Raw genomic sequence first — 24213 nt, forward strand, 5'->3', positions numbered from 1 at the left:
CTGTCTCTCACTGTAAGGTTTACCTGTCTCTCACTGTTAGGTTTACCTGTCTCTCACTGTCAGGTTTACCTGTCTCTCACTGTCAGGTTTACCTGTCTCTCACTGTTAGGTTTACCTGTCTCTCACTGTCAGGTTTACCTGTCTCTCACTGTCAGGTTTACCTGTCTCTCACTGTTAGGTTTACCTGTCTCTCACTGTCAGGTTTACCTGTCTCTCACTGTTAGGTTTACCTGTCTCTCACTGTTAGGTTTACCTGTCTCTCACTGTCAGGTTTACCTGTCTCTTACTGTCAGGTTTACCTGTCTCTCACTGTCAGGTTTACCTGTCTCTCACTGTTAGGTTTACCTGTCTCTTACTGTCAGGTTTACCTGTCTCTCACTGTTAGGTTTACCTGTCTCTTACTGTCAGGTTTACCTGTCTCTCACTGTCAGGTTTACCTGTCTCTTACTGTCAGGTTTACCTGTCTCTCACTGTCAGGTTTACCTGTCTCTCACTGTCAGGTTTACCTGTCTCTTACTGTCAGGTTTACCTGTCTCTCACTGTCAGGTTTACCTGTCTCTCACTGTCAGGTTTACCTGTCTCTCACTGTCAGGTTTACCTGTCTCTTACTGTTAGGTTTACCTGTCTCTCACTGTCAGGTTTACCTGTCTCTCACTGTTAGGTTTACCTGTCTCTCACTGTCAGGTTTACCTGTCTCTCACTGTCAGGTTTACCTGTCTCTCACTGTTAGGTTTACCTGTCTCTCACTGTTAGATTTACCTGTTTCTCACTGTCAGGTTTACCTGTCTCTCACTGTCAGGTTTACCTGTCTCTCACTGTTAGGTTTACCTGTCTCTCACTGTTAGGTTTACCTGTCTCTCACTGTAAGTTTTACCTGTCTCTTACGGTACGGTTTCTGTAACCAGCGCCAGCGCCATCCTGAACTTGCCGTATGTGCAGACCCATCTGGGAGACTTCATCCAGGAGAAGGAGACACTATTCCAGCAGAGGAGTGTCAGGGACACACTAAGCCAGTCTCTTCTAGCTGATAGTCCAGGCAGCAAAGATAAACTTTTGAGGTAAGGACACTTTAGACAGTCTGTGTTCCAACAGTTGATGGGGCGGTCGGGTAGCCTAGTGGTTAAAGCGTTTGCTCATCACGCCAAAGACCCAGGTTCTATTCCTGACATGGGTACATTGTGTGAAGCCCATTTCTGGTGTCCCCGCCGTGATATTGCTGGGATATTGCTAAAAGCCGCATTAAACCATACTCACTTACTCCAACAGTTGATATGAGTTACATGTCTCACTAGCAGGAAGTAGGAGGTTTTGCAAGCTGTACATCACATGACTGGGGGTGTACACGAACGTAAGAACGTAAAATTGCATGACACATATTTATCATCACGACTTCACAAGCTTTTGATCTGGTCACTGATTCCGACCAGCTGTGGCAGTTGTAAGGTGACAAGCAAGTAAGACACATACAATATTGTAACATCATGATGTCAAAGGCAAGTTGTACTCAGCTGGCAAGGCAATCCGTCATAGGCAGGACAACCTACGTGGTCCTCTTTAATTACACCACAACAACACACATAAAACCAGGCACAGTGATCCGGGTGGGATCAGAAAATTTATCCAGTGACAAAAGATGGAAAACAAAACACGCCGACAAGCCATCTTCTTTGAATACAAGAAGGTGACCGGCCAATCAGATAGCAAGATACTTTCATGAGTAATGATAATCATTCATCGGAGCAGATGTCTCCACTCCCCAATTATCGATTGTCTGGTGGTTTGATTATTGGTTATGAGATATGACAAAATATTTCAACAAACAGCAAAGAAAATGCAAGCTGATGTGGTAATAGCCATTGAATATTTTGGACTTCAAGTTAGAACTATTCCAACTATTACAAAAGAAATACATTGGTTAATGATTGTATTTGATATTCTTTGGATTAAAGTACTGTAAAATACAGAAAGGAATATTCTTTTGTAAGTAAGTGAGTGAGTTGGGTTAAACGCCGCTTTTAACAATATTCCAGTTATATCGCGGCCTGTCAGCTTAATGTGAGAGGAATGCCCGAAGTGATGCAGGTCTCAGACATTTACCACTTCGGTAAAACCCGCGAGCACGGGTATGGTGCTGACAAACCTAGAAACATAATCGGGGCGAACCGGAATTCGAACCCACAATCATAGGTTTTCTGGCGTGCCCAAGAGACGCAACTCTGCACAGCGAATCGCGGCTCCTTGGACGACTGGGCCACCTGTGCCCCCTTTTCTTTTGTAAAAGGTTATCAGGGAACCTCAAGGTACTTTGTTTTTCAGTCCACCCAGTGACAAGTCCTCGAGTGGTCCCAGCCCTAGAGTCAGTAGGAGGGCAACCGACAGTCAGAAGTCTCCGTCTCACCAACCAGAAGCAGCACTCACTTATAGACCTGGCAACAGGCCGGAGGGTAAGTATTGTCACACACAAGGCACAGTCGTGAGAGGGAGGGAGGGAGGGAGGGCAACCGACAGTCAGAAGTCTCCGTCTCACCAACCAGAAGCAGCACTCACTTATAGAGCTGGCAACAGGCTGGAGGGTAGGTATTGTCACACACAAGGCACAGTAGTGAGAGGGAGGGAGGGAGGGCAACCGACAGTCAGAAGTCTCCGTCTCACCAACCAGAAGCAGCACTCACTTATAGACCTGGCAACAGGCCGGAGGGTAGGTATTGTCACACACAAGGCACAGTAGTGAGAGGGAGGGAGGGCAACCGACAGTCAGAAGTCTCCGTCTCACCAACCAGAAGCAGCACTCACTTATAGAGCTGGCAACAGGCTGGAGGGTAGGTATTGTCACACACAAGGCACAGTAGTGAGAGGGAGGGAGGGCAACCGACAGTCAGAAGTCTCCGTCTCACCAACCAGAAGCAGCACTCACTTATAGAGCTGGCAACAGGCCGGAGGGTAGGTATTGTCACACACAAGGCACAGTAGTGAGAGGGAGGGAGGGCAACCGACAGTCAGAAGTCTCTGTCTCACCAACCAGAAGCAGCACTCACTTATAGAGCTGGCAACAGGCCGGAGGGTAGGTATTGTCACACACAAGGCACAGTAGTGAGAGGGAGGGAGGGCAACCGACAGTCAGAAGTCTCCGTCTCACCAACCAGAAGCAGCACTCACTTATAGAGCTGGCAACAGGCCGGAGGGTAGGTATTGTCACACACAAGGCACAGTAGTGAGAGGGAGGGAGGGCAACCGACAGTCAGAAGTCTCTGTCTCACCAACCAGAAGCAGCACTCACTTATAGAGCTGGCAACAGGCCGGAGGGTAGGTATTGTCACACACAAGGCACAGTAGTGAGAGGGAGGGAGGGCAACCGACAGTCAGAAGTCTCTGTCTCACCAACCAGAAGCAGCACTCACTTATAGAGCTGGCAACAGGCTGGAGGGTAGGTATTGTCACACACAAGGCACAGTAGTGAGAGGGAGGGAGGGTGACCGACAGTCAGAAGTCTCCGTCTCACCAACCAGAAGCAGCACTCACTTATAGAGCTGGCAACAGGCCGGAGGGTAGGTATTGTCACACACAAGGCACAGTAGTGAGAGGGAGGGAGGGCAACCGACAGTCAGAAGTCTCCGTCTCACCAACCAGAAGCAGCACTCACTTATAGAGCTAGCAACAGGCCGGAGGGTAGGTATTGTCACACACAAGGCACAGTAGTGAGAGGGAGGGCGACCGACAGTCAGAAGTCTCCGTCTCACTAACAAGAAGCAGCACTCACTTATAGAGCTGGCAACAGGCTGGAGGGTAGGTATTGTCACACACAAGGCACAGTAGTGAGAGGGAGGGAGGGCAACTGACAGTCAGAAGTCTCCGTCTCACCAACGAGAAGCAGCACTCACTTATAGATCTGGCAACAGGCTGGAGGGTAGGTATTGTCACACACAAGGCACAGTAGTGAGAGGGAGGGTGACCGACAGTCAGAAGTCTCCGTCTCACCAACGAGAAGCAGCACTCACTTATAGAGCTGGCAACAGGCCGGAGGGTAGGTATTGTCACACACAAGGCACAGTAGTGAGAGTGAGTGAGGGAGGAAGGAGGGAAGGTGGGAGGGCAACCGACAGAAATCTCGATCCCAGAAGAAACACGTCAGTGATAGAGCTGGAACAGGCTGGAGTGTACAATATTGCTACAAACTGGGCAATGAAGTTTTTAAAACATCCCAACAATCCCAGCAATATTGCCAATTCCTGTAAATGGCTAACCTATTGTTTCCAGGTGGGTATCAAATTCAGGTTATCAGTGGCAGTAAGTAACAGACCCTTTAATAAGTGTCTGTGCACTCTTTAATGTCAAGAATTATGAATGTTGCTGTTGCATGTCTTGAAAGAGGACGTGTTCCGTTCATGGATCCAGAATAGTGTTGGAAGCCTGGCAGAAGTTCTTTAGATAGGCATCCAATCTGTAGATAAGACATAAGTCAGGTCGTAAAAAGCCTTGAAACACCCCGTCTTGCCCTTATTAAGGTAAAGCCAGCCTTCTAGAAACTTTCACATCATGAAGCTTCTCAAACAGTCAAGCTGTCCTGTGTTTGTCAACAACCAAGGGAGGTAACTCTATATCACACTTCCTGTTACAATCTGGCCACTGTAGCACAGGATATTTTAATAGTGTTTCCGTCATATCCTGCCACTGACAATCACAACACATAAACTGACAACAATCTCTACTGGCACATTACACCACTGTCTTAGCTCTGTGACATTAATCACCTTGTGGAACATCCCCACGGTAATGGTAGAGAACAAGGATTGTACATGAATTATATTTGCGGGACGTTTGGGTTGCCCAGTGGTGAAAGCGTTCGCTCGGCCTGAGTTCATTTCAGTGTGTGGAGCCCATTTCGGCCGTGATATCGCTGGAATATTGCTGTAGCGGCGTAAAACCATACTTACTCATTCACGACAATGATTCGCAACATTACATCATTTCAATTATTATTGCAGGAGAAGATAAGGCAGAGTATTCGGATGATTTTGATGAATCATCATCTTCTGAAATTGAAGAAGGTTGGTATGAATTATAAGCGTACATATTATTTGACATGTCTGGTTCTCTGAGCTACGTTCCTTGTTCCACAAAGTAATCTTAGTACTAAGACGTATATAACTCCCAACAAAGACTTACGACAGTCATAGTGCTAAGATCACGTAATATTCCCTTTTATCTTTTTCTGTAACAACTTTGCAGTGGAGCAAATATTGTTGTGATGAAATCAGAATTTTATCAACTGCATCTGTCCTGTTAAAGCGTTGTGATGTAATGTAGGCCCTCTGTTTCTTTCAGCCCTTTTGAATGACACAATAACTCTTAGAATAGGTCTTCAGCAACCCATGCTTGCCATAAAAGGCGACCGCTTGTCGTAACATGCGACTAAAGGGATCGGGTGGTCAGGCTCGCTGACTTTAGTTGATGCATGTCATCGTATCCCAAAAGCTCATGTCAATCACTGGTGTCTGGTCCAGACTTGAATATTTACAGACCGCCATCATGTAGCTGGAATATTGCTAAGGGTGGCGTTAAACAACAAACAAACAAACAAACAATCAGGCTCAATGACTCATGTGTATCGTAACACTATTTGTTACGGGCATTTCCAAAGCGACTAACGGGATCGGGTGGTCAGGCTCACTAACTTGGTTGATGCATGTCATCAATCCCTATTGCGTGGATCGATGCTCATGATATTAATCACTGGATTGTCTGGTCTAGACTCGATCATTTACAGACCGCCATCATATAGCTTGAATATTGCTGGGTGCGGCGTCAAACAACAAACCAACCAACCAACTTGTCCTCAGTACTGATCGCCAGGTTCTACATGGTTGTACTGTCAAAAATAAACTAAGCATTCTTTGCCACCACTACGACTTATTGTTGAAGTTTACCAGAGGTGTTACAGTATAGCCGATAGTTCTATGACAACCCCTTGACTTGAGTGTTGGTTTATTGAGACTTTCTCATCGCAGACATACAAGAGGTTCCTGAGGCCAAGGATGGCAGCGAGTCCGAAGCAGATTATGCTGATGACTTTGAGGAATATGATTCCAGTCAGGTAGGATGTTTGTCTTGCTCGTTCTGGCAAAGATTATAGATGGATCAAGTGGTCAAGTAGTGAGTGAGTGAGTGAGTGAGTTGGGTTTAACGCTGCTTTTAACAGTATTCCAGTTATATTGCGGCATGTCAGCTTAATGTGGGAGGAAATCCCGAAGTGATGCAGGTCTCAGACATTTACCACTTCGGTGAAACCCACGAGCACGGGTATGGTGCTGACAAACCTAGAAACATAATCGGGGCGAACCGGGATTTCAACCCACAATGATAGGTTTCTGGCACAGCGAATCATGGCGCCTTAGCCGACTGGGACAACCGTGCCCCCTCATGCTCCTTGTTAGTACCTGTGCTTGTTTTACCCAAGTGGTAACAATCTATGACCTAGATCATATTGAGTTATATTCCAAAATGAAGCTGACAAGCTGTGATGAAACTGAAATATGGTTCATCATGGTTTTATAATGCTCACTTCACCCGAAGGTGTCAGTAGATGGCTTCTGGTCCTGAGACAAAGTGTACTGTGATGCAAATTGAAACAGTGAAAAAGTATGTCCCACCTATACTGATGTTTGTTTCAGTCTTGCTGACCAGACCCGTGAAGATCTGGGGTAGACTAGATCTTCAGCAACCCATGCTTGCCGTGAAAGGCGACTCTGTTTGTCGTAAGAGGCGACTAACGGGATCGGGTGTTCAGACTCGCTGACTTGGTTGATGCATGTCATCGTATCCCAGTTACGTGGATCGATTCTCATGATGTCAATCACTGGATTGTCTAGTCTAAACTTGATTATTTATAAACCGCCGTCATATGGCTGAAATATTGCTGAGTTGAAGAACAAACAAACAAAACTCCTTTACAGGATCTGGAGGAGCTGGTTCACCAGGCCAGGGAGGCGCGGGACGTAGAGGCTCGGGACGACTACTTTGAAGAAAGTATGAACAGCAGTACTCTAAGTGAGGCATCACTGCTGAAGAAGTAAGTACAGTGGTGTGGACATCGATTGTGTTCACAATAAAGTCAATGGGTCTTTGTCACAGTTTAATTCAAAAAATAAATTTTCAGGGGTGTCAAAGTAAGGATATTTTAGATAAAACCACAAGGACCCAAAGACCCCCTTAATTTCTAATACAGTATCTCTTGTTGTGTTTGCACAGAAATATCAATTGGAAAAATGGATATCACTGTTTTTTTCCATTCATTTGTTTTATAGTCATTCAGAAGTATACATGACATATCCAATGTTAAAATCATGGCCTATAATTTCAGAATTAATGTATAGGGCTAAAAAAAATAAAAGTATTGGTTCTCAGGCACCGCCCGCATCATCTGCTGCATGTTTTGTTTTTATTTCAATTATAAATTTTAAAAAATAAATTCTAATACTTAAAAACAATGCGATCAACTATAGCACACAGTTACTTCCCTTTACATGTGTACTGCTTACTGCACATCTCAAGTTATGGTCATGGTGGCAATAGGAGTTTGTAGGCTCGTTTATGTAGGTACCGGTAGAGGCCCTTTCCGAGGTTGATGGTACACAAATGTTTATCTGGAGACATACTTGTTTGAACAAGCAAAAAAACAAAAAACAATCACCCGCCCGCACTATATTTTCAAAAGTCATTGCCTGAGAGCCAATTCTTTTATTTTTTTAAGCCTAGTCTAGCAAATACTGAAACAAGTTTAGTTTCTGCATCAATTTTATTTTTAACAGTTAAAAAGCATGTCCCTTACAGAATTTGTTGGTGGAGTTTAAAGACTTTTGCAGCAGGATGCTTCAAGGATTAAGGCTGAATTATTGCTGAATTATCACTGAGACTGTGGGAATTCTGGGTTAGAATATGTCCTTAGCAACGTTTGCTGGTCGTAAGAGGTGACTTAGTGGATCATGTGGTCAGGCTCGGTGACTTGCTAGATTATGTGTTATCATACCCATGTGGATCATTGCTGATTATATCAACCACTAGGGCTGACTAGAAAGATTGGTAATTGGAATTATCGTTGATGGGAAGAAATATTAACGATTACTGATATGAAAAATTGTGTCATTGATAATATATTACATACCGGTAAACTACTGTGATGAAAAAAATTAAAATTTACCCAAACAGACTTTTTATTGTCAATAATGGCAATTGCCCAAGACGGAAAGCAACTGTTTTTGTTATATCTTACATGTCCACAAAGTAATCCATGCATGAATGTGTCACTGCTCACAAGTGATGTGAAATATGTTGATTTCCTTCAGACTTTTTCTCATATTTGCTCAAAGTTACTTCTCCCATATTTATTGATAATTGATCGATATTTTGTTCATGATTATCATTCTCTTTGATCCATTTCGATAGCTAGCCATATCAACCACTGGATTGTCAGGTCCAGACTCAATTATTTAGTCAGCCCTCATGTAGCTGGAATATTGCTGCATTGGAGTTTGGCTTTAACAAGGGAGATAATTCCTTTGCTTTATGACAATGCAACGTTTCAGTGTAGATACTAGCACCTAGGGCTGGGACGAGTCCGAATTTACTACCCGATAGTCAGAAAGCATGCCTGCATAGTGAAAAAGAAATGTGAACATTAGCTATACTTGTAGTGTAATCATTGAGTTTTATTGTTAATGTCATTAAACAGTTTGTCACGTGACTAACCACGGGACCGGGTAGTCCTGGGGGTACCCGGGTCCTACTCAGGACCCACCCGACCCAAGTACCCGAGTTACCCGTCCCAGCCCTACTAGCACCGTTATCAGGCAAATGATGTCTTGCTTGATAATGGTGTTAGTATCTACGCCGAAACAACACATTCATTGTAATACAGTTGTGTATTCATAGAACTATCTCCCTTAAAGAAGTGGCATTAAACAACAAACAAATAAAACAAAAGAATTATTGCAGAAAAAACTGATTGATTTGTGTTGCAGACATTACCTAGAGGATCTGGGGGGAGGCCTACTAGGGGATGTGACAGCCATGATGGAGGACACACAGACAGACAACCCAGACTGAACAAGGGAGGCGTCATTGTACAGATATGCTACAGCAATGAACAGACAAACATTCCATAGACCCTGTGTGTGGAGGTCTCATTGAGATGACGTATAACAAGACCAACCTCAGATTTGTACATGTTGGTGATCTTGATTGTGTACCCATCTTCCCGAGGCAAGGTTATTAACTGACTATAAAGGTCCAGTTTCCACCCTTGCTGAACTAGGCTGGCATTGTAGAGTTCTGTCTAATAGTCCAATCAAAACTGCGCAACGTAATGGACATCTGGTTCATAAACTGCTGTGCAGATTTCAGTTGATTGCAGGATTTGCAAAACGTGTACTGCCAACTCGGTGTCAACAGATATTTTCTAAATATTTTATTGTTTTTAATGAAGGTGCTCAAGTAATTGGATACTCTTTGCAAAGTAAGACCCTTTAGGCAAGGCGTTTTATATTATTCGGATTACGGACCCGCCGACTCTAATTTTTGAGAAAATGTAAAAAAAGAAAAATCAGATTTCCATATTTTTTTTCCTGCCGATAGCCGTGTAGTCAGTTATTTTATTTGTTATCATCACCTTTTAATAAAAAAAACATATGAATTTACCCTTGTAAACTAGTTAAGAGATACATAATCGATCTATGTTGATCTCGAATTTTTATTGTTACAAGGGGCTTTATCGTCACAAATGGCGGTCTTTTGAGCACAGAATATGTTCATAAATCCGTAATCCTAAAAATAAGAAAAGCCTGCCCCATTTTTCAAATTTTGATTATCGATCAGATCGCCTTGACTGGGCACCGCCATTTTGTTTGAAGCAAATGCCAATTATATGGGAGGTGGAATCTGATTGGTCCATAGGAAGGACATAGAAGGGGCATAACTCATAATTGCCACTGTTGGTGCTACAGTCAAACCCAAAACGGCCCCCCTTGTTCGGCAAGGGTGGAAACTGGACTTTTATAGTCAGTTAACCCTCTTGCTTTGGGAAGGTGTTGTGTACCTTACAGGTGTGAGTGTGTGGTGTGTATGCAGTGTATGGAGTTTGGAATGTGTTCCTATTGGGTCATGTGCTGTATGCGTGCTGGAAAAATATGACCTTGCATCACTGGTTGTGTTTCCCTCTGTTGATAGATGATCCCTGGAAGTTGTATATATACATGAAGTCGGTTGTGGTGGCAGTACTGGTTGGATATTGATCATTAATCTTTTATTCTTAAGGTGAGCGAAAAAATGGTTTTGATATGCAATGACTTTTGAGGCAGAGGTGTCGGGTTATGATAATAATGCCTCCATGTTGGAGTCTATGAGTTCACAGTGCAAGTTTAAATTTGAACCAAAAAGTTCTATGGCCAGTGGTTTATGCATGTCTTGATATTTTGAATATTTTTATGCCTAAATACCATTGAATACACTCTACCAGTCATTGGGGGAGCACAGGTGGCCCAGTCGTCTAAGGCACCGCGATTCGCTGTGCAGAGTTGCATCCCTTGGGCACGCCAGAAACCTATGGTCGTGGGTTCGAATCCCGGTTCGCCCCGATTATGTTTCTAGGTTTGTCAGCACCATACCCGTGCTCGTGGGTTTCATCGAAGTGGTAAATGTCTGAGACCCGCATCACTTCAGGCTTTCCTCCCACATTAAGCTGACACGCCGCAATATAACTGGAATACTGTTAAAAGCAGCGTTAAACCCAACTCACTCACTCACTACCAGTCATTGACACACTCCACTGTTTGGTGTGCACACTGAATTCCCCAGCTCTGCACAGTTGCATCTGTAACAAGCGGATCTCATTCCATACCTACAGACAGACAGTTTATTCAGTAATTTGGGGCGGTCGGGTAGCCTAGTAGTTAAAGCGTTCGCTCGTCACGCCGAAGACCCGGGTTCGATTCCCGACATGGGTACAATGTGTGAAGCCCATTTCTGGGGTCCTCCACTGTGATATTGCTGGAATAAAAGCGGCCTAAAACCATACTCACTCACTCACTATTCAGTTATTTAGGCATCAACGCCCATAGTACAATGCAGATTGGATATTAACATTTGTCACGTGATGTACATGATTAGATTTTAAATGAAGTTACACATTCCTCATTATAAAGACATGTTTAAAAAATACAGAAACATCATGGATCATACCAGGATTTTCAGAGTTTAGCAGATTTATCATTAACTGACGGTCATTAAAAATACCTTGCAACATGGGGAGAAATATATACCTTATATGGGAATACGTTTCACATTTAAGTAAGACATGGTATTCATCCTCTACTGCTCCGGATGAACAGTTTGTACAAATAGAGTTCCCAATATCACCGTCTTTGGACCTGCTACATACATTTACATTAAAATTGTGCTATGAAATTCTAAGTTTACAATAAGCTCTAATTAAACTTTTATCATTTAAACAAGTTAAATATCTTTCAGTTTGTAACAATGATTTTACTTTGCTGTAATTGCTAAGTCCTTTAGTCTTTGCTTAAATGAATATAAAAATAACTGTGGATCTCCCACATCTTGGGAAATTCCATACCAGGTGTACTGCAAAACCACCTTACTAAACTGTGTACATCTTTTTATGAAATAACTCTCCGCTACAGATCTACAAAATAACCTTAAATCTCAATTTGATAATACGCAACCCAGAGATAGAAATTACAGTTGCCTGTAGGCCTGAAGCTAGTAGAAATGACATCAGGCTAATGATATTATACCTACAGGCTCATAAATAATATTATCTTTCCAATAATAAAATTAATCTGCAATATCATCACTTTGCGAAAATGAATTAATGATTAAAAACTAATTAAACTAATTACATGCTGCTGTTGTTCTGATCATGCCGGCCACTATAAACTAGACAAGGATTTATCTAGACCTGCTCAGATGCAGAGAATTCAGCCCCAAGTTTGCAGAAAATGGCATTGAAAATTCCCAGATTGAAATTATATATTTCCTCAAGTATTATTGATTTGTAAAGGTAACATGTATTTCACAAGTAACAGGTCCAATAAAGAGAAAATGGTTTCAATGTTATAGTTTTATATTATTGCATTAAATTCAAGATAATGATAGCTAAAAAATCTCAATTTTGAACAAAATAACCAAAAAGATTCCAAAATTACCTGCCAGGGGCAGTTTGTTTAGAATCCTAGATACATCCTGCAAAAACAAGACCTAGTATGGTGCCTCAATCTTGAAGGCATGTCTTCAGTTAATGAACACATACAAAGAAATTGCTTTGAAATCTAATTTTCTGACTGTTGTAACTCAAACTTACGTCTGTTGCAGGCCTTGAATTATTTCTATCACAAGTGAAATCTTGTTTTGGTTTAACTGTTCTGGAGTAACATTCCATGTTTGAATGCCCCCCCCCCCCAGTAACCTATGCTTGTTGTATAAGGCGATTCAATGGTTGGAATTCATGTCAACGTACCCTGATGGCTCATTTTGTCAATCACTGGTTTGTCTAGCGTAGACTCAATTATTTACAGTTGAAGTCATAGAGCTGGGGCATGAGTGCACATTATACCTCACTTGACTGATGGCATGGTTAAACTGATAAAAAGGTTGGGGTGCACACCTCCCCTCTGTACCCTACGGAAGCCTTTTAGGGCCACTTGGTTTTCTCCTTTTTTTTAATTGAAATTTCAAGATACAAAGTTGTAATTTCAAGTTAATGATCCTAAAATTTCAAGATAATAAGTTGATATTTCAAGATAATGATCCTAAATAATAATAAGTTGAAATTTTAAGATTTTAACTTGAAATTTCAATGTTTGTATCTTGAAATTTCAACTTAGTATCTTGAAAATTCAAGAAGAAAAAAAAAAAGAAAAAAAGAAAAACAAGTGGCCCTAACACGCTTCCGTAGTGTTGTAGATCAGAGACCCTATACCGATATATATGGTCTCTGTGTAGATGAACAATTCTGACTGCTGATATCAAAGATGTTTAGTTGTATACCGTATTCGACATAATAAGCGCCCCGCTCTAATAAGCGCCCATGGTGACATTTGCTGATATATTTGCTGGTGAACAATCCCAATTAGCACTCCTTCCGATTGATCAATGTACACAAGACTAATTTATTCGCGTATAATACGCACTCGTGTGTTTATATGCACCCTTAATTATGGGCAATTAAATTCTGGAAAAATATATTTGTCGTACATAAACATTTCAGGCTGTCATAACCATGAAATTTATCTTTCAACTCTGTTTTTTTTTCACCAAAATACTATTCTAAGAAGAGCCCCCTATTTCTGATTTTGAGAGCGCCCTGGGCGCTTATTACGTCGAATACGGTATTATGTTTTTTAATGATATTATGTAGACCCTTAGCCAAATAAGCATCTCTATGATTCATGAGAAATGTTAGCAAGCCAAAAAATATCAATAACAAATCAGATTATGATGGTCCAGATTTTTAAGAAGTATATTTTGCATGCCATATCAGATTAGATTACATGAACATTTTGTCTGTGTAGAAATAGAATATCTGTACCTCAACATACAGGTTTTGATTTTATTTGATTTTGTTATGCAACTCAGTGAATGTGTGTGAAATGGCAGCATTATTTTTTAGTTTTCAATCTGTACATATCATACTGTTTTAAGTATTATCAAACTTATTGTGATAGATTTGAGTGATGCAATTGGCAATATTAAATATCATGAACTATAGCAATATTGTCTGTTTTGGGATTGTATGTTCATATGCACTGACAGACTCATGATGAAGGGACACAGAAGGTGTCACAATTCGTTCTGCAGAGTTGCATCCCTTGGCCATGCCAGGAACCTAACCGTATGATTGTGGGTTGAATTCCCAAATTCGCCCTGATTATGTTTCTAGGTTTGTCAACACCACATAGTACTGTTGTTCCGTCAAAGTGGTTAACATTCCAAGACCTGAATCACTTTGGGTTTTCCTCCCACTTTCCTTACACGACAGCCGTCCTGATATAACTGACATTTATACTGTTCAAAGTTCCGTAAAATACAATTATCTCGCTGCTTTATGGAGTGACCTGTGAAGATTCCTGGGTAGAATAGGTCTTCAGCAACCCATGCTTGCCGTAAAAGGTGACTATGCTTGTCGTAAAAGGCGACTAACAGGATCGGGTGGTCAGGCTCGCTGACTTGGTTGATGCCCATGTCATCGATCCCAATTGCGTGGATCGATGCTCATGATGTAAATCACTGGTTTGTCTGGTCCAGACTCGATTATTTACAGACCGCCGTCATAAAGCTGGAATATTGGTGAGTGCGGCGTTAAACAACAAACCAACCAACCATCCAGCTTTATGGAGCAGATATTGAATCATATATACCGTATTCGACGTAATAAGCGCCAACTGCGATATTTGCTTATATATTGGCTGGTGAACAATCCCAATTGACACCCCTTCCGATTGATCAATGTACACAAGACTTATTATCGTGTATAATACACACTCGTGTGTTATATGCACCCTTAATTACGGACAATTAAATTCTAGAAAAATATGTTTGTCGTGTATAATACACACAGACTTTTCTTTTGTATCATTTTAGGCTATCAGCAAGCCACGAAATTTACGACTTTCAACTGGGTTTTTTTCACCAAAATTATATTTTAATAAGATCCCCCTATTTCTAATTTTGAGAGAGCCCTGGGCGCTTCTTACGTCAAATACGGTATGTCACGTCATATCCGCCTGGCAGTCACTACGCGTGCTTGAATGGAATGTGTCAAGAATATTACCAACAGCAGATCCAGCAGAAGAGCAATTGTCGGCAAAAAGTGCAGTGAAGAAGTATATATGTCGTAAAGAAGAATGTATGTCGTAAACCTTCATTTTCTCATTTTAAAAAAGACGAGAGTTGTTACGAGTTGATTCCCGAATTGAAACAATATGTTAACCCAGAAATATGTATGTAAAAGAATTTAGTGTGAAACCAACCAACAACCAACAAATGGTACGCAATCAACAGTTGTATTACAAAATTAATTAGGCTTACAAATCAATACAAATGACCGTGCAGCAATAACAATGTCAGTCACAATAGAGTGGTAGTACAATATTCAATGGCAGTATAAAATTGGAGAGCAGTGGAAATGACAAGGACAAGAATAATAATTACCTTGCGCAACAGTGGTCTTGGTTCCGAGGTAGGACAAGGCTGAACACTATGGTGGAGAGTGATTTTCACACGAACGTTTTTATCCAATTGTGAGTTCTTTACACACCTAATAATAATAAGGACCGCCTCCGTGGTCTAATGGTAGAGCGTCCGCCCAGAGAGCGGAAGGTCCGGGGAACGATCCCCGGCCGCGTCGTACCAAAAGACGTTAAAAGATGGTAGTTGTTGTTACCCTGTCTGGCGCTCGGCATTATGGGGCTAAAAAACAAGGACTGGTCGGCTCGAAGTCAGTATACTGTGTCTGAGTGGGGTATTCATGTTAAACTGCGGCATGGTATCTCAGTGTGCTAGCACTATAAATCGGCATCAGTCCGGACTAGTACAAGCAGCCACAGAAACACACACTATAGAAGTGCAATAATCTTGGACGCGACGTTAAACCCCATTTCACGTCACCTAATAATAATAAAGTTTGGTTACCGTATTCGACGTAAAAATTAGAAATAGGGGGTTCTTATTAGAATATTATTTGGGTGAAAAAAAGAGAGTTGAAAGATACATTTCGTGGTTAATGCTGAGAGCCTGAAATGTTATGTACGACAGATATATTTCTCCTGAATTTAATTGCCCATAATTAAGGGTGCATATAACACACGAGTGCGTATTATACGCGAATAAATAAGTCTTGTGTACATTGATCAATCCGAAGGGGTGCTTATTGGGATTTTTCACTAGCCAATATCTTAGCAAATGCCGTGGACGCATATTAGAGCGGGGCGCTTATTACGTCGAATACGGTATTTCCAGTCCTCACTTGCATGATTAGGGGAGTCCTGATTCAATGATCATGGGTTCGAATCCCAGGTCCCAGGGGCCTGATTATAATTCTGGGTTTGTCAGAACCCATGCCCTATAGGTTTTACCAAAGTGGTAAACGTCTAAGACCTGCTTCTCTTCCCACTCTCCTTCCACATAAGGGGCGGTGGGGTAGCCTGGTGGTTAAAGCGTTCGCTCGTCACACTGAAGGTCCGGGTTCGATTCCCCCCAAGGGTACAATATGTGAAGGCCATTTCTGGTGTCCCCCGTCGTGATGTTGCTGGAATATTGCCGAAAGGAGCGTAAAACCTCACTCACTCACTCACTCACCACATTAGGCTGACAGGTATACAATGAACCTTTAAACCAACTCACCCCTTCACAGTTAGATATAAATAATATATACCACATATACCGTCTTGAAAGGTCCAGAAACTTTCAGGTGATAAAAATATCTTCTTTTTAACCCCAGTACCAATATAATACGACAAAACGCTACCAGCGACAGTTGCCAGTGGTTTGGTGAATACACAGAAAATGGATCGATCTGGAAAATCAAGTAAGTAATATTAAGCTAAAATATTTTTAATTTTCAGCAATCAGTGTATGTTAGTTAGTCTGTCATACAGACCCTGAATCAAATATATCCAATACAGCCCACGCAAATCTATAATGTTTGACAAGTCTAGATTACTGCAGTATCTGAAAAAGAAGAAAGTCTCTGGGCTCCTTTTTATCATATTTTATGACTTTAATTTAACAACTTTTTTTTCTGTAAAATATGTTCATTTCAGAGAATAGATGTTAGTCTATATGTTGGTCGTCACTGTTACTTTTGCCTTCGGGCATATTGAACATCAAACGAACGCATCAACCGAGGCACTAATTTCTTCTGATAATTATTCATAATAAACTATGCAAATTAGGATGTGGTAGAGGTCACGTGTCCATCATGTTCACGCTCAATTAAGGCAGGAATTTCTTCTGATAATTATTGATAATAAACTATCTAAATGTGGGTTTGGAAGAGGACACGTGTCTGTCATGTTCACATCTGTCAAAACTGTACATTAATCAATCGGATTCAACGTTCAAATGTTCGGTTTATCATGTAGACTCGCATGGACACATATGTATATTGATCACGTCAGTCAAACTTGTAAAATCAATCAGCTGTGTGTGTCAAAGGTGCCAGTCACATTCTGTAAGGCACTTATAAACGAAATTACTCGACCGTGAGGTTTCTAATCGTTACCTTTCGATTTTTCCAAAACATTTTTCAAGTTGAAGATATACCAATAAAGTAAATGTTTTGCCGATTAGGGTGATGAATTCGTCAAGTGTTAAAGTACTATTTTATTTATTTTGTAAACGGTTTGACTTCAAAAGCTCTGGAAGTTTACAATGAATATGAACAAAATGATGATGAAAAATATTCTCGGGCAAACAGTAAGTGTTTGTCCTAAGTAATATACGCGTCAGTAAACAAGTAAATAAACTGACCCGGCATGGCGTATTTTAAGCCGTTAGACGTAGAACTGAATAGAAATTGAATTTAATTCAAACATCATATAAGCATGTGAATGAGTAATTTATTACACTGCCGGACAAAAGAAAGTATACACCCATGTTTGATGTTGGCTAAAAACGAAACAAACAAGAAATGGTTTTCGACGGTGATGTAGTTGGTACGGGTGTCATAGTTGTGTTTTGGACCTTAGGTTTGCAGTGTTTCGGTGACTGTTTTCAGACCTGTGACGTTTTTATTAACGTTTGTGTTTTTGTCAAATCCAATTTTCAAGAGTATACTTTCTTTTGCCAGACAGTTCAGATGGTTATGGTAATAAACATACTCATTTTATCAAACAAAGAAACTTGGTTACATATGGCTAACGTTTATTCAAAAGATAAGTGAGTGTGTATTGTTTTCCACCGCTTTTTGTAGCAATATTCCAGCAATATCACGGCGGAGGTCACTAGGCCACACCGCCCTCCAGTTACTAAGGCACTGGGGCGGTCGGGTAGCCTAGTGGTTAAAGCGTTCGCTCGTCACGCCGAAGACCCGGGTTCGATTCCCGACATGGGTACAATGTGTGAAGCCCATTTCTGGTGTCCCCCGCCGTGATATTGCTGGAATATTGCTAAAAGCGGCGTAAAACCATACTCACTCACTACTAAGGCACTGGGTGCCAAATTACCACGACATTGTGTGCCAAATTACCAAGACCATTGCTGCCAATTACCAAGACACTGGATGCCAAATTACCTAGACATTGGGTGCCAAATTACCTAGACTTTGGATGCCGAATTACCTAGACTTTGGATGCCGAATTACCTAGACGTTGGATGCAAAATTATCTAGAGTGAGTGAGTGAGTATGATTACGCTTTTAGCAATATTCCAGCAATATCAAAGCAGGGGACACCAGAAATGGGCTTCACACATTGTACCCATGCGGGGAATCGAACTCGTGTCTTCGGCGTGACGAACAAACGCTTTAACCACCAGGATACCCATTCAACCACCAGACGATAATGTAACATGATAAAACGTGTTTCACGTTAAGATACTGTTGTTTGTCAGGTTTACCCAAGATCGTCCTGCCCCCGCATGAATGACACACGCCACGCCTAAATATTCTATTGATTTTATTTTATTTACAGATGTCAAAGGATTGTACCAACGTTACTTAACCACTTAGTGCGAGCTACGGGGATTTACGGATTATCTGTCCCGAGTGAATTAATGTTGTAAATTTCCTAGCCTTTATGCACGTTGGACAGATAATCGTTATAATTCCGAGTTGCGAGCAGGTTAATTTCGCCTATATCCGTGTCCGGGTGAATAATGTATAGACAATCTGACCCAAGTGTCTTTTAATATCAATTATTATTAAACTGACGTCCAAAAGAAACTTGAAATCACCCTTGCTCAAAAACAACAAAACATACATGCATGAAGTAAATTGTATTGAGAAGATCAATATATCAACATAATCAACACTGAAAATGACAATCATACCGCGACCGAGAATGACGTCAGAGCCCCCCAAAGTTGGGTGTGGTACAAAACTCGAGCTTTCAGAATCATGGACAATAGGCAGAGTACATAAACAATCGCTCACGTTCAATAACAAGTCATTAGTAGCGTGTGTGACCACCAAATGCCTCAATACACGCAAAAACTCTTCGACGCACAGAAAAAGTCAGTCGTCTGATGAGGTCACGTGGGATTTGACGTCATTCTTCTTGGAGGGCCAACATTAGTTCTTGCCGGTTGGCTGGAGAATATGGTCGTTGTCGAACACGACGATCCATCAAGTCCCAGAGGTGTTCTATGGGTGACATGTCAGGTGAGCATGCAGACGACGGCAGGACGTTGACGTTGTTGGCTGCGAGGAAGTTAGTGACAATTCTGGCTGTATGGGCTCTAGCGTTGTCATGCTGATAAATGACACCACGTGGCTGCTGTTGGAGAAATGGTAGGACAACTGGACGAAGAATGTAATCCATGTAACGCTGAGCTGTCAAGTTTCCGTCAACGATGACCAGCGGTGTCCTCTCCTGCCCACAGATCCCTCCCCACACCATGACACTACCTCCACCATATGGTACGACCTCCTGCACGCAACACGCCGCCGTTCGTTCACCCCTTCGGCGGTAAACACGTTGTCTTCCATCAGCCCTAAACATACAGAATCGACTTTCGTCAGTGAAGACAACCATTTGCCAGTCACGTCGTTGCCAACGTCGTACAGTCCGGGCCCATCTCAATCGCAGACGACGATGTTGCGCTGTCAATAGCTGTCCTCTGTATGGTCTAAAAGCCCTGATTCCATGAGCCCTGAGTCTCCTGGCCACTGTCTGTCGACTAACCCTGTGACCTAGGGCATTTGTCGCCGATGACGTCACTGTCAGGAAGCGATTTCGGAGGTCAAAGGTACGAAAGTACCGGTCATCATGGGGCGTGGTCACCCTGAGTCTGCCTGTTCTTGGCCTGTCAGCGGTCCGCCCTGTCTGTCTGTAACGTTGCATCAAGTTTGTAACGGCAACACGGGAGCAACCGAAGGTTCGTGCAATATGAGCGTGGGTGGCTCCCATCTGTACCATACCCAAGGCTCGTTCACGTTGTTCGACTCTGAGTTGTGGTATTTCTTTTGTGTTTTTTTATCACTGTGGATGTCTGACTTGCCGTTGCAATCGTTTTATACCCTAACCCGCACGTGCATTTGCAGTTGTCCGTGGTGCACGTGTTTTTCACTTTTTTACTACCGCAGGTATCCAGGCACTAGTATCTGCTCAAATGCGGTTTTGTTTGTTCCCCGACCAATGGATCCGCTTGCATTCCACTTTTCATTCTCAACTCCACGGGGAGTATAGAACCCAAGCTGCCTACGAGTACTGGATGGTTTTTACATCACCTCACATATCGGGTACCCGTTACGTGCTGTTGATATATTTGATATTAAAAGACACGAGGGTGAGATTCTGTTTATCAACTAAAATCATTCTTTAGAACCTTTGATATATTTGATATCAAGAGACAGAAGTGTGAGATTCTATTTAGCATCCAAAATCATTCTTCCAACTTTTTCAGTTTGTAATCGTAATTATCAGTGTAAAAAGTACTGCTACCCAGCTTCAGTGGTAGAGAGCTTAGTGATGTCGTTTGATTGTGACGTCATGATAACGATGACCTCACAATGGTCTTTAAAGCATTGTTATGCAGCCACATCTTGGAGATATCGCTTGATCTAAAAAACAAGTTTGTTTGTTTGTTGTTTAACGCCGTACTCAGCAATATTCCAGCTATGTGACGGCTTAAAAACAAGTGATATTTTCTGTGAAAGCAGGTTTTGGATGGTAAATGAAAGGTCCTCCCATATATTTTAGACAAATGTAATGTCATGAGGATTACACAAAGCTAATCAAAAAGACAAACTAACATTAAACTACAAAATTTATATTACATATAAAACAAATCTGCAATGAGTATATATCAATAAACCTTTAAAGTGCGGGTAAAGTGAAAAAGATTTTGTTTTGCAATTTTCCTAGTGAGACACGAACGCTGCAGATATGACCGCATCTTCCAGAGATATGAACTAACGAGTCTATGCATAGTCTGGTAGAGCGTCCGCCCGGAGAGCGGAAGGTCCGGGGTTCGATCCCCGGCCGCGTCATACCAAAAGACGTTAAAAGATGGTACTTGTTGTTACCCTGTCTGGCGCCCGGCATTAAGGGGCTAAAACAAGGACTGGTCGGCTCGGAGTCAGTATACTGTGTCTGAGTGGGGTATTCATGTTAAACTGCAGTATGGTATCTCAGTGAGCTAGCACTATAAATCGGCATCAGTCCGGACTAGTACAAGCAGCCACACAAACACACACACACACACGTGCATGCACGTCGCTATATAAGTGCAATAATCTTGGACGCGACGTTAACCCAATTTCACCTCACCTCACCTATGCATAGTCAAATAAAAAAAACGTAACGAAATCGACATCCGGTTCATATATAGCATGGCAACTGCCGTGCCGAATTCGTTCGAATGCAGGATTTGCAGAGCGTCGGGCGTTGACATATTTTCCGAATCTTGTCATGTTTTTAATTAAGGTGCGCAAGTTATTTGATGCACGAGGTAAAACCCATTTTATTACAATTCCAGCCAAGTTCGGCAAGGCTGGAAAGTGTATTTTTAAAGTCAGTTAACTTCTTTGCCTCGGGAAGATGATAGGACCGTAAAATGTAATACTTGCTAATTGAATTTAAATATCCAGTTATACCCCCATGGGGATTTCGGGTTAGAATATTGGTCCCTTGCAGCTAACTGTAAGCAGATCATGTGGTCAGACGGTAATTAATTGATAGCTTTCCATCGTATTCCGATGGCGTATGACATTGTTTATATCAATCACTGGTTTATGTCTGGTCCGGAATGAATTATTTACAGGACGTCGTAAAACCTAGCTGTTATAATTATATTGCTGACTGCAGCGCTACACGACTCACAAAGCCTAGAAATCCGGTATAGAATTCATGACTTCCTGATTTTGACATGTCATGAATCAATTGAGGTAGATACTAACTATACTTTAGGAGTTAAAGAAAATAATGACATGTATTCTCACGTTCAGAGTCGCAACCACATACTTGACAGTGTGAAAGATGTTCTCGAAATAGGTCTCCCATTATAGAGAACTACTTGAATGACTGAGTCAAGCATATTGGATATGTTTGCTTTCCTGTGACACAGTAAATAAAAATGCGGTACGTGTATTTGTGTAGGTAAGTATATTGAACTATGGCAGTCTTTTAAAGTTGGTTCCCGCACGAGTGACCGGTGTTATTACTCTACCAATTCCGAAAAATATTTATGTAGGCATTTCGCGATTACTGTTTAAACTAGGTCATCAAAGTAGGTAAACAATAATTCATTACGTATGTCGAAACCCTACTCAAATATCCGTTATATGACAGCTGTCTGTACATAATAGAGCCTGGACCAGACAATCCAGTGATTGACGTCATGAGCATCGATCTACGCAATTGGCATACGATGACATGCATACACTAGGTCAGCGAGCCTGACCACCCGATCCCGTTAGTCGTCCTCTTACGACAAGCATAGTCGCCTTTTAGAGCAAGCATGGTTTGCCGAAGAACTATTCTAACCTGGATGTTCACGGGGTAAACAGACCTTGAATATACATGCTACCTGGTACATCTGTTTGAACGTCATCATGTAGGGCTATACCTCTTTGTAATTCAGAGTGTTACACACAATGCAGTACATCTGTTTGAACGTCATCATGTAGGGCTATACCTCTTTGTAATACAGAGTGTTACAGACAATGCAGTACAACTGTTTGAACGTTATCATGTAGGGCTATACCTCTTTGTAATTCAGAGTGTTACAGACAATGCAGTACAACTGTTTGAACGTTATCATGTAGGGCTATACCTCTTTGTAATACAGAGTGTTACAGACAATGCAGTACAACTGTTTGAACGTTATCATGTAGGGCTATACCTCTTTGTAATACAGAGTGTTACAGACAATACAGTACAACTGACTTAAGTGTATGTGATGATGAATCCGGGGGACAACTGCTGGTTTGTAAATATATAGGTACCAAATCATTAGGTGCCAAATTACCACGACATTGGGTGCCAAATTACCAAGACAATTGCTGCCAATTACCAAGACACTGGATGCCAAATTACCTAGACATTGGGTGCCAAATTCCCTAGACTTTGGATGCCGAATTACCCAGACGTTGGATGCAAAATTACCTAGACGTTGGATGCAAAATCACCTAGGCTTTGGATGCCAAATTATCCAGCTGATGGATGCCAAATTACCTAGACGTTGGATGCCAAAATACCTAGACGATGGATACAAAATTACCTAGACGATGGATACAAAATTACCTAGACGTTTGATGCAAAATCACCTAGGCTTTGGATGCCAAATTATCTAGACAATGGATGACAAATTATCTAGACAATGGATGCCAAATTACCAAGACAATGGATGCCAAATTACCAAGACGATGGATGCCAAATTATCTAGCTGATGGATGCCAAATTACCTAGACTGGGTCTGCCGACACTACTGTTCCTACTACTGCTACTACAACTCGAGAACTCCAGATTACTAAATATTCGTCAAAAGAGCCGCAATTGGCTGTGCAGAGTTGCGTCCCTTAGGCATGTCCGGATCCGAGGGCCCTGGGTTCAAATCCTGTATTCGGCCTAATTATAACCCTACGATTCAGTCACACACTCTCCCATTTTTTTCAGCAAGTATCACAACTGTTGTTACCATTACACGTATGCAACTACTACAACTATATTTCTACCTAACGTGACCGCCTCCGAGGTCTAGTTGATCGAGCGTCTGCCGGGAGAGCGGAAGGTCGGCAGTTCGATCCCCGGCCGCGTCGTACCAAAAGACGTTAAAAGATGCGACTTGTTAACTTGATCAACGCTCAGCATCAAGGGAATAAAATAAGGACTGCATGGTCGGCTCGGAGTCAGTATATTAATTGTGTCCGAGTGGAGTATCCATTAAACTGAAGCATGGTATCTCAGTGAGCAAGCACTATATAACCGGCATTAGTCCGGGCTAGTACAAGCAGCCAACACACTTTGCTATATAAATTGACCGAAA

At 41.9% G+C, this 24213-nt stretch overlaps 1 protein-coding gene across 2 annotated transcripts in view; it reads left to right on the forward strand.

Moving 5' to 3' along the window:
- Positions 1 to 10639, forward strand: part of LOC124112164 (serine/threonine-protein kinase Nek5-like) — a 35860-nt gene extending 25221 nt beyond the window's left edge. Inside the window, exons 12-18 of one of the 2 annotated variants that reach the window (XR_007218744.1) lie at positions 906 to 1058; positions 2317 to 2363; positions 2493 to 2698; positions 4983 to 5045; positions 6006 to 6091; positions 6951 to 7066; positions 9015 to 10639. Coding sequence is in view for 1 of the 2 variants with exons in the window: in XM_046472154.2 (XP_046328110.2) it covers positions 906 to 1058; positions 2317 to 2444; positions 4983 to 5045; positions 6006 to 6091; positions 6951 to 7066; positions 9015 to 9099 (631 nt within the window). In the remaining variant the exon portion in view is untranslated. Of the gene's footprint in view, positions 1 to 905; positions 1059 to 2316; positions 2445 to 2492; positions 2699 to 4982; positions 5046 to 6005; positions 6092 to 6950; positions 7067 to 9014 lie in introns of both variants that reach the window. The other variant, XM_046472154.2, reaches the window with a different exon arrangement.
- Positions 10640 to 24213: the final 13574 nt, after the last annotated feature.

The sequence above is a fragment of the Haliotis rufescens genome, unplaced genomic scaffold (genome assembly GCF_023055435.1).
Source record: "Haliotis rufescens isolate VD_foot unplaced genomic scaffold, xgHalRufe1.0.p SCAF_6, whole genome shotgun sequence".
Taxonomy (NCBI): Eukaryota; Metazoa; Mollusca; class Gastropoda; order Lepetellida; family Haliotidae; genus Haliotis; species Haliotis rufescens.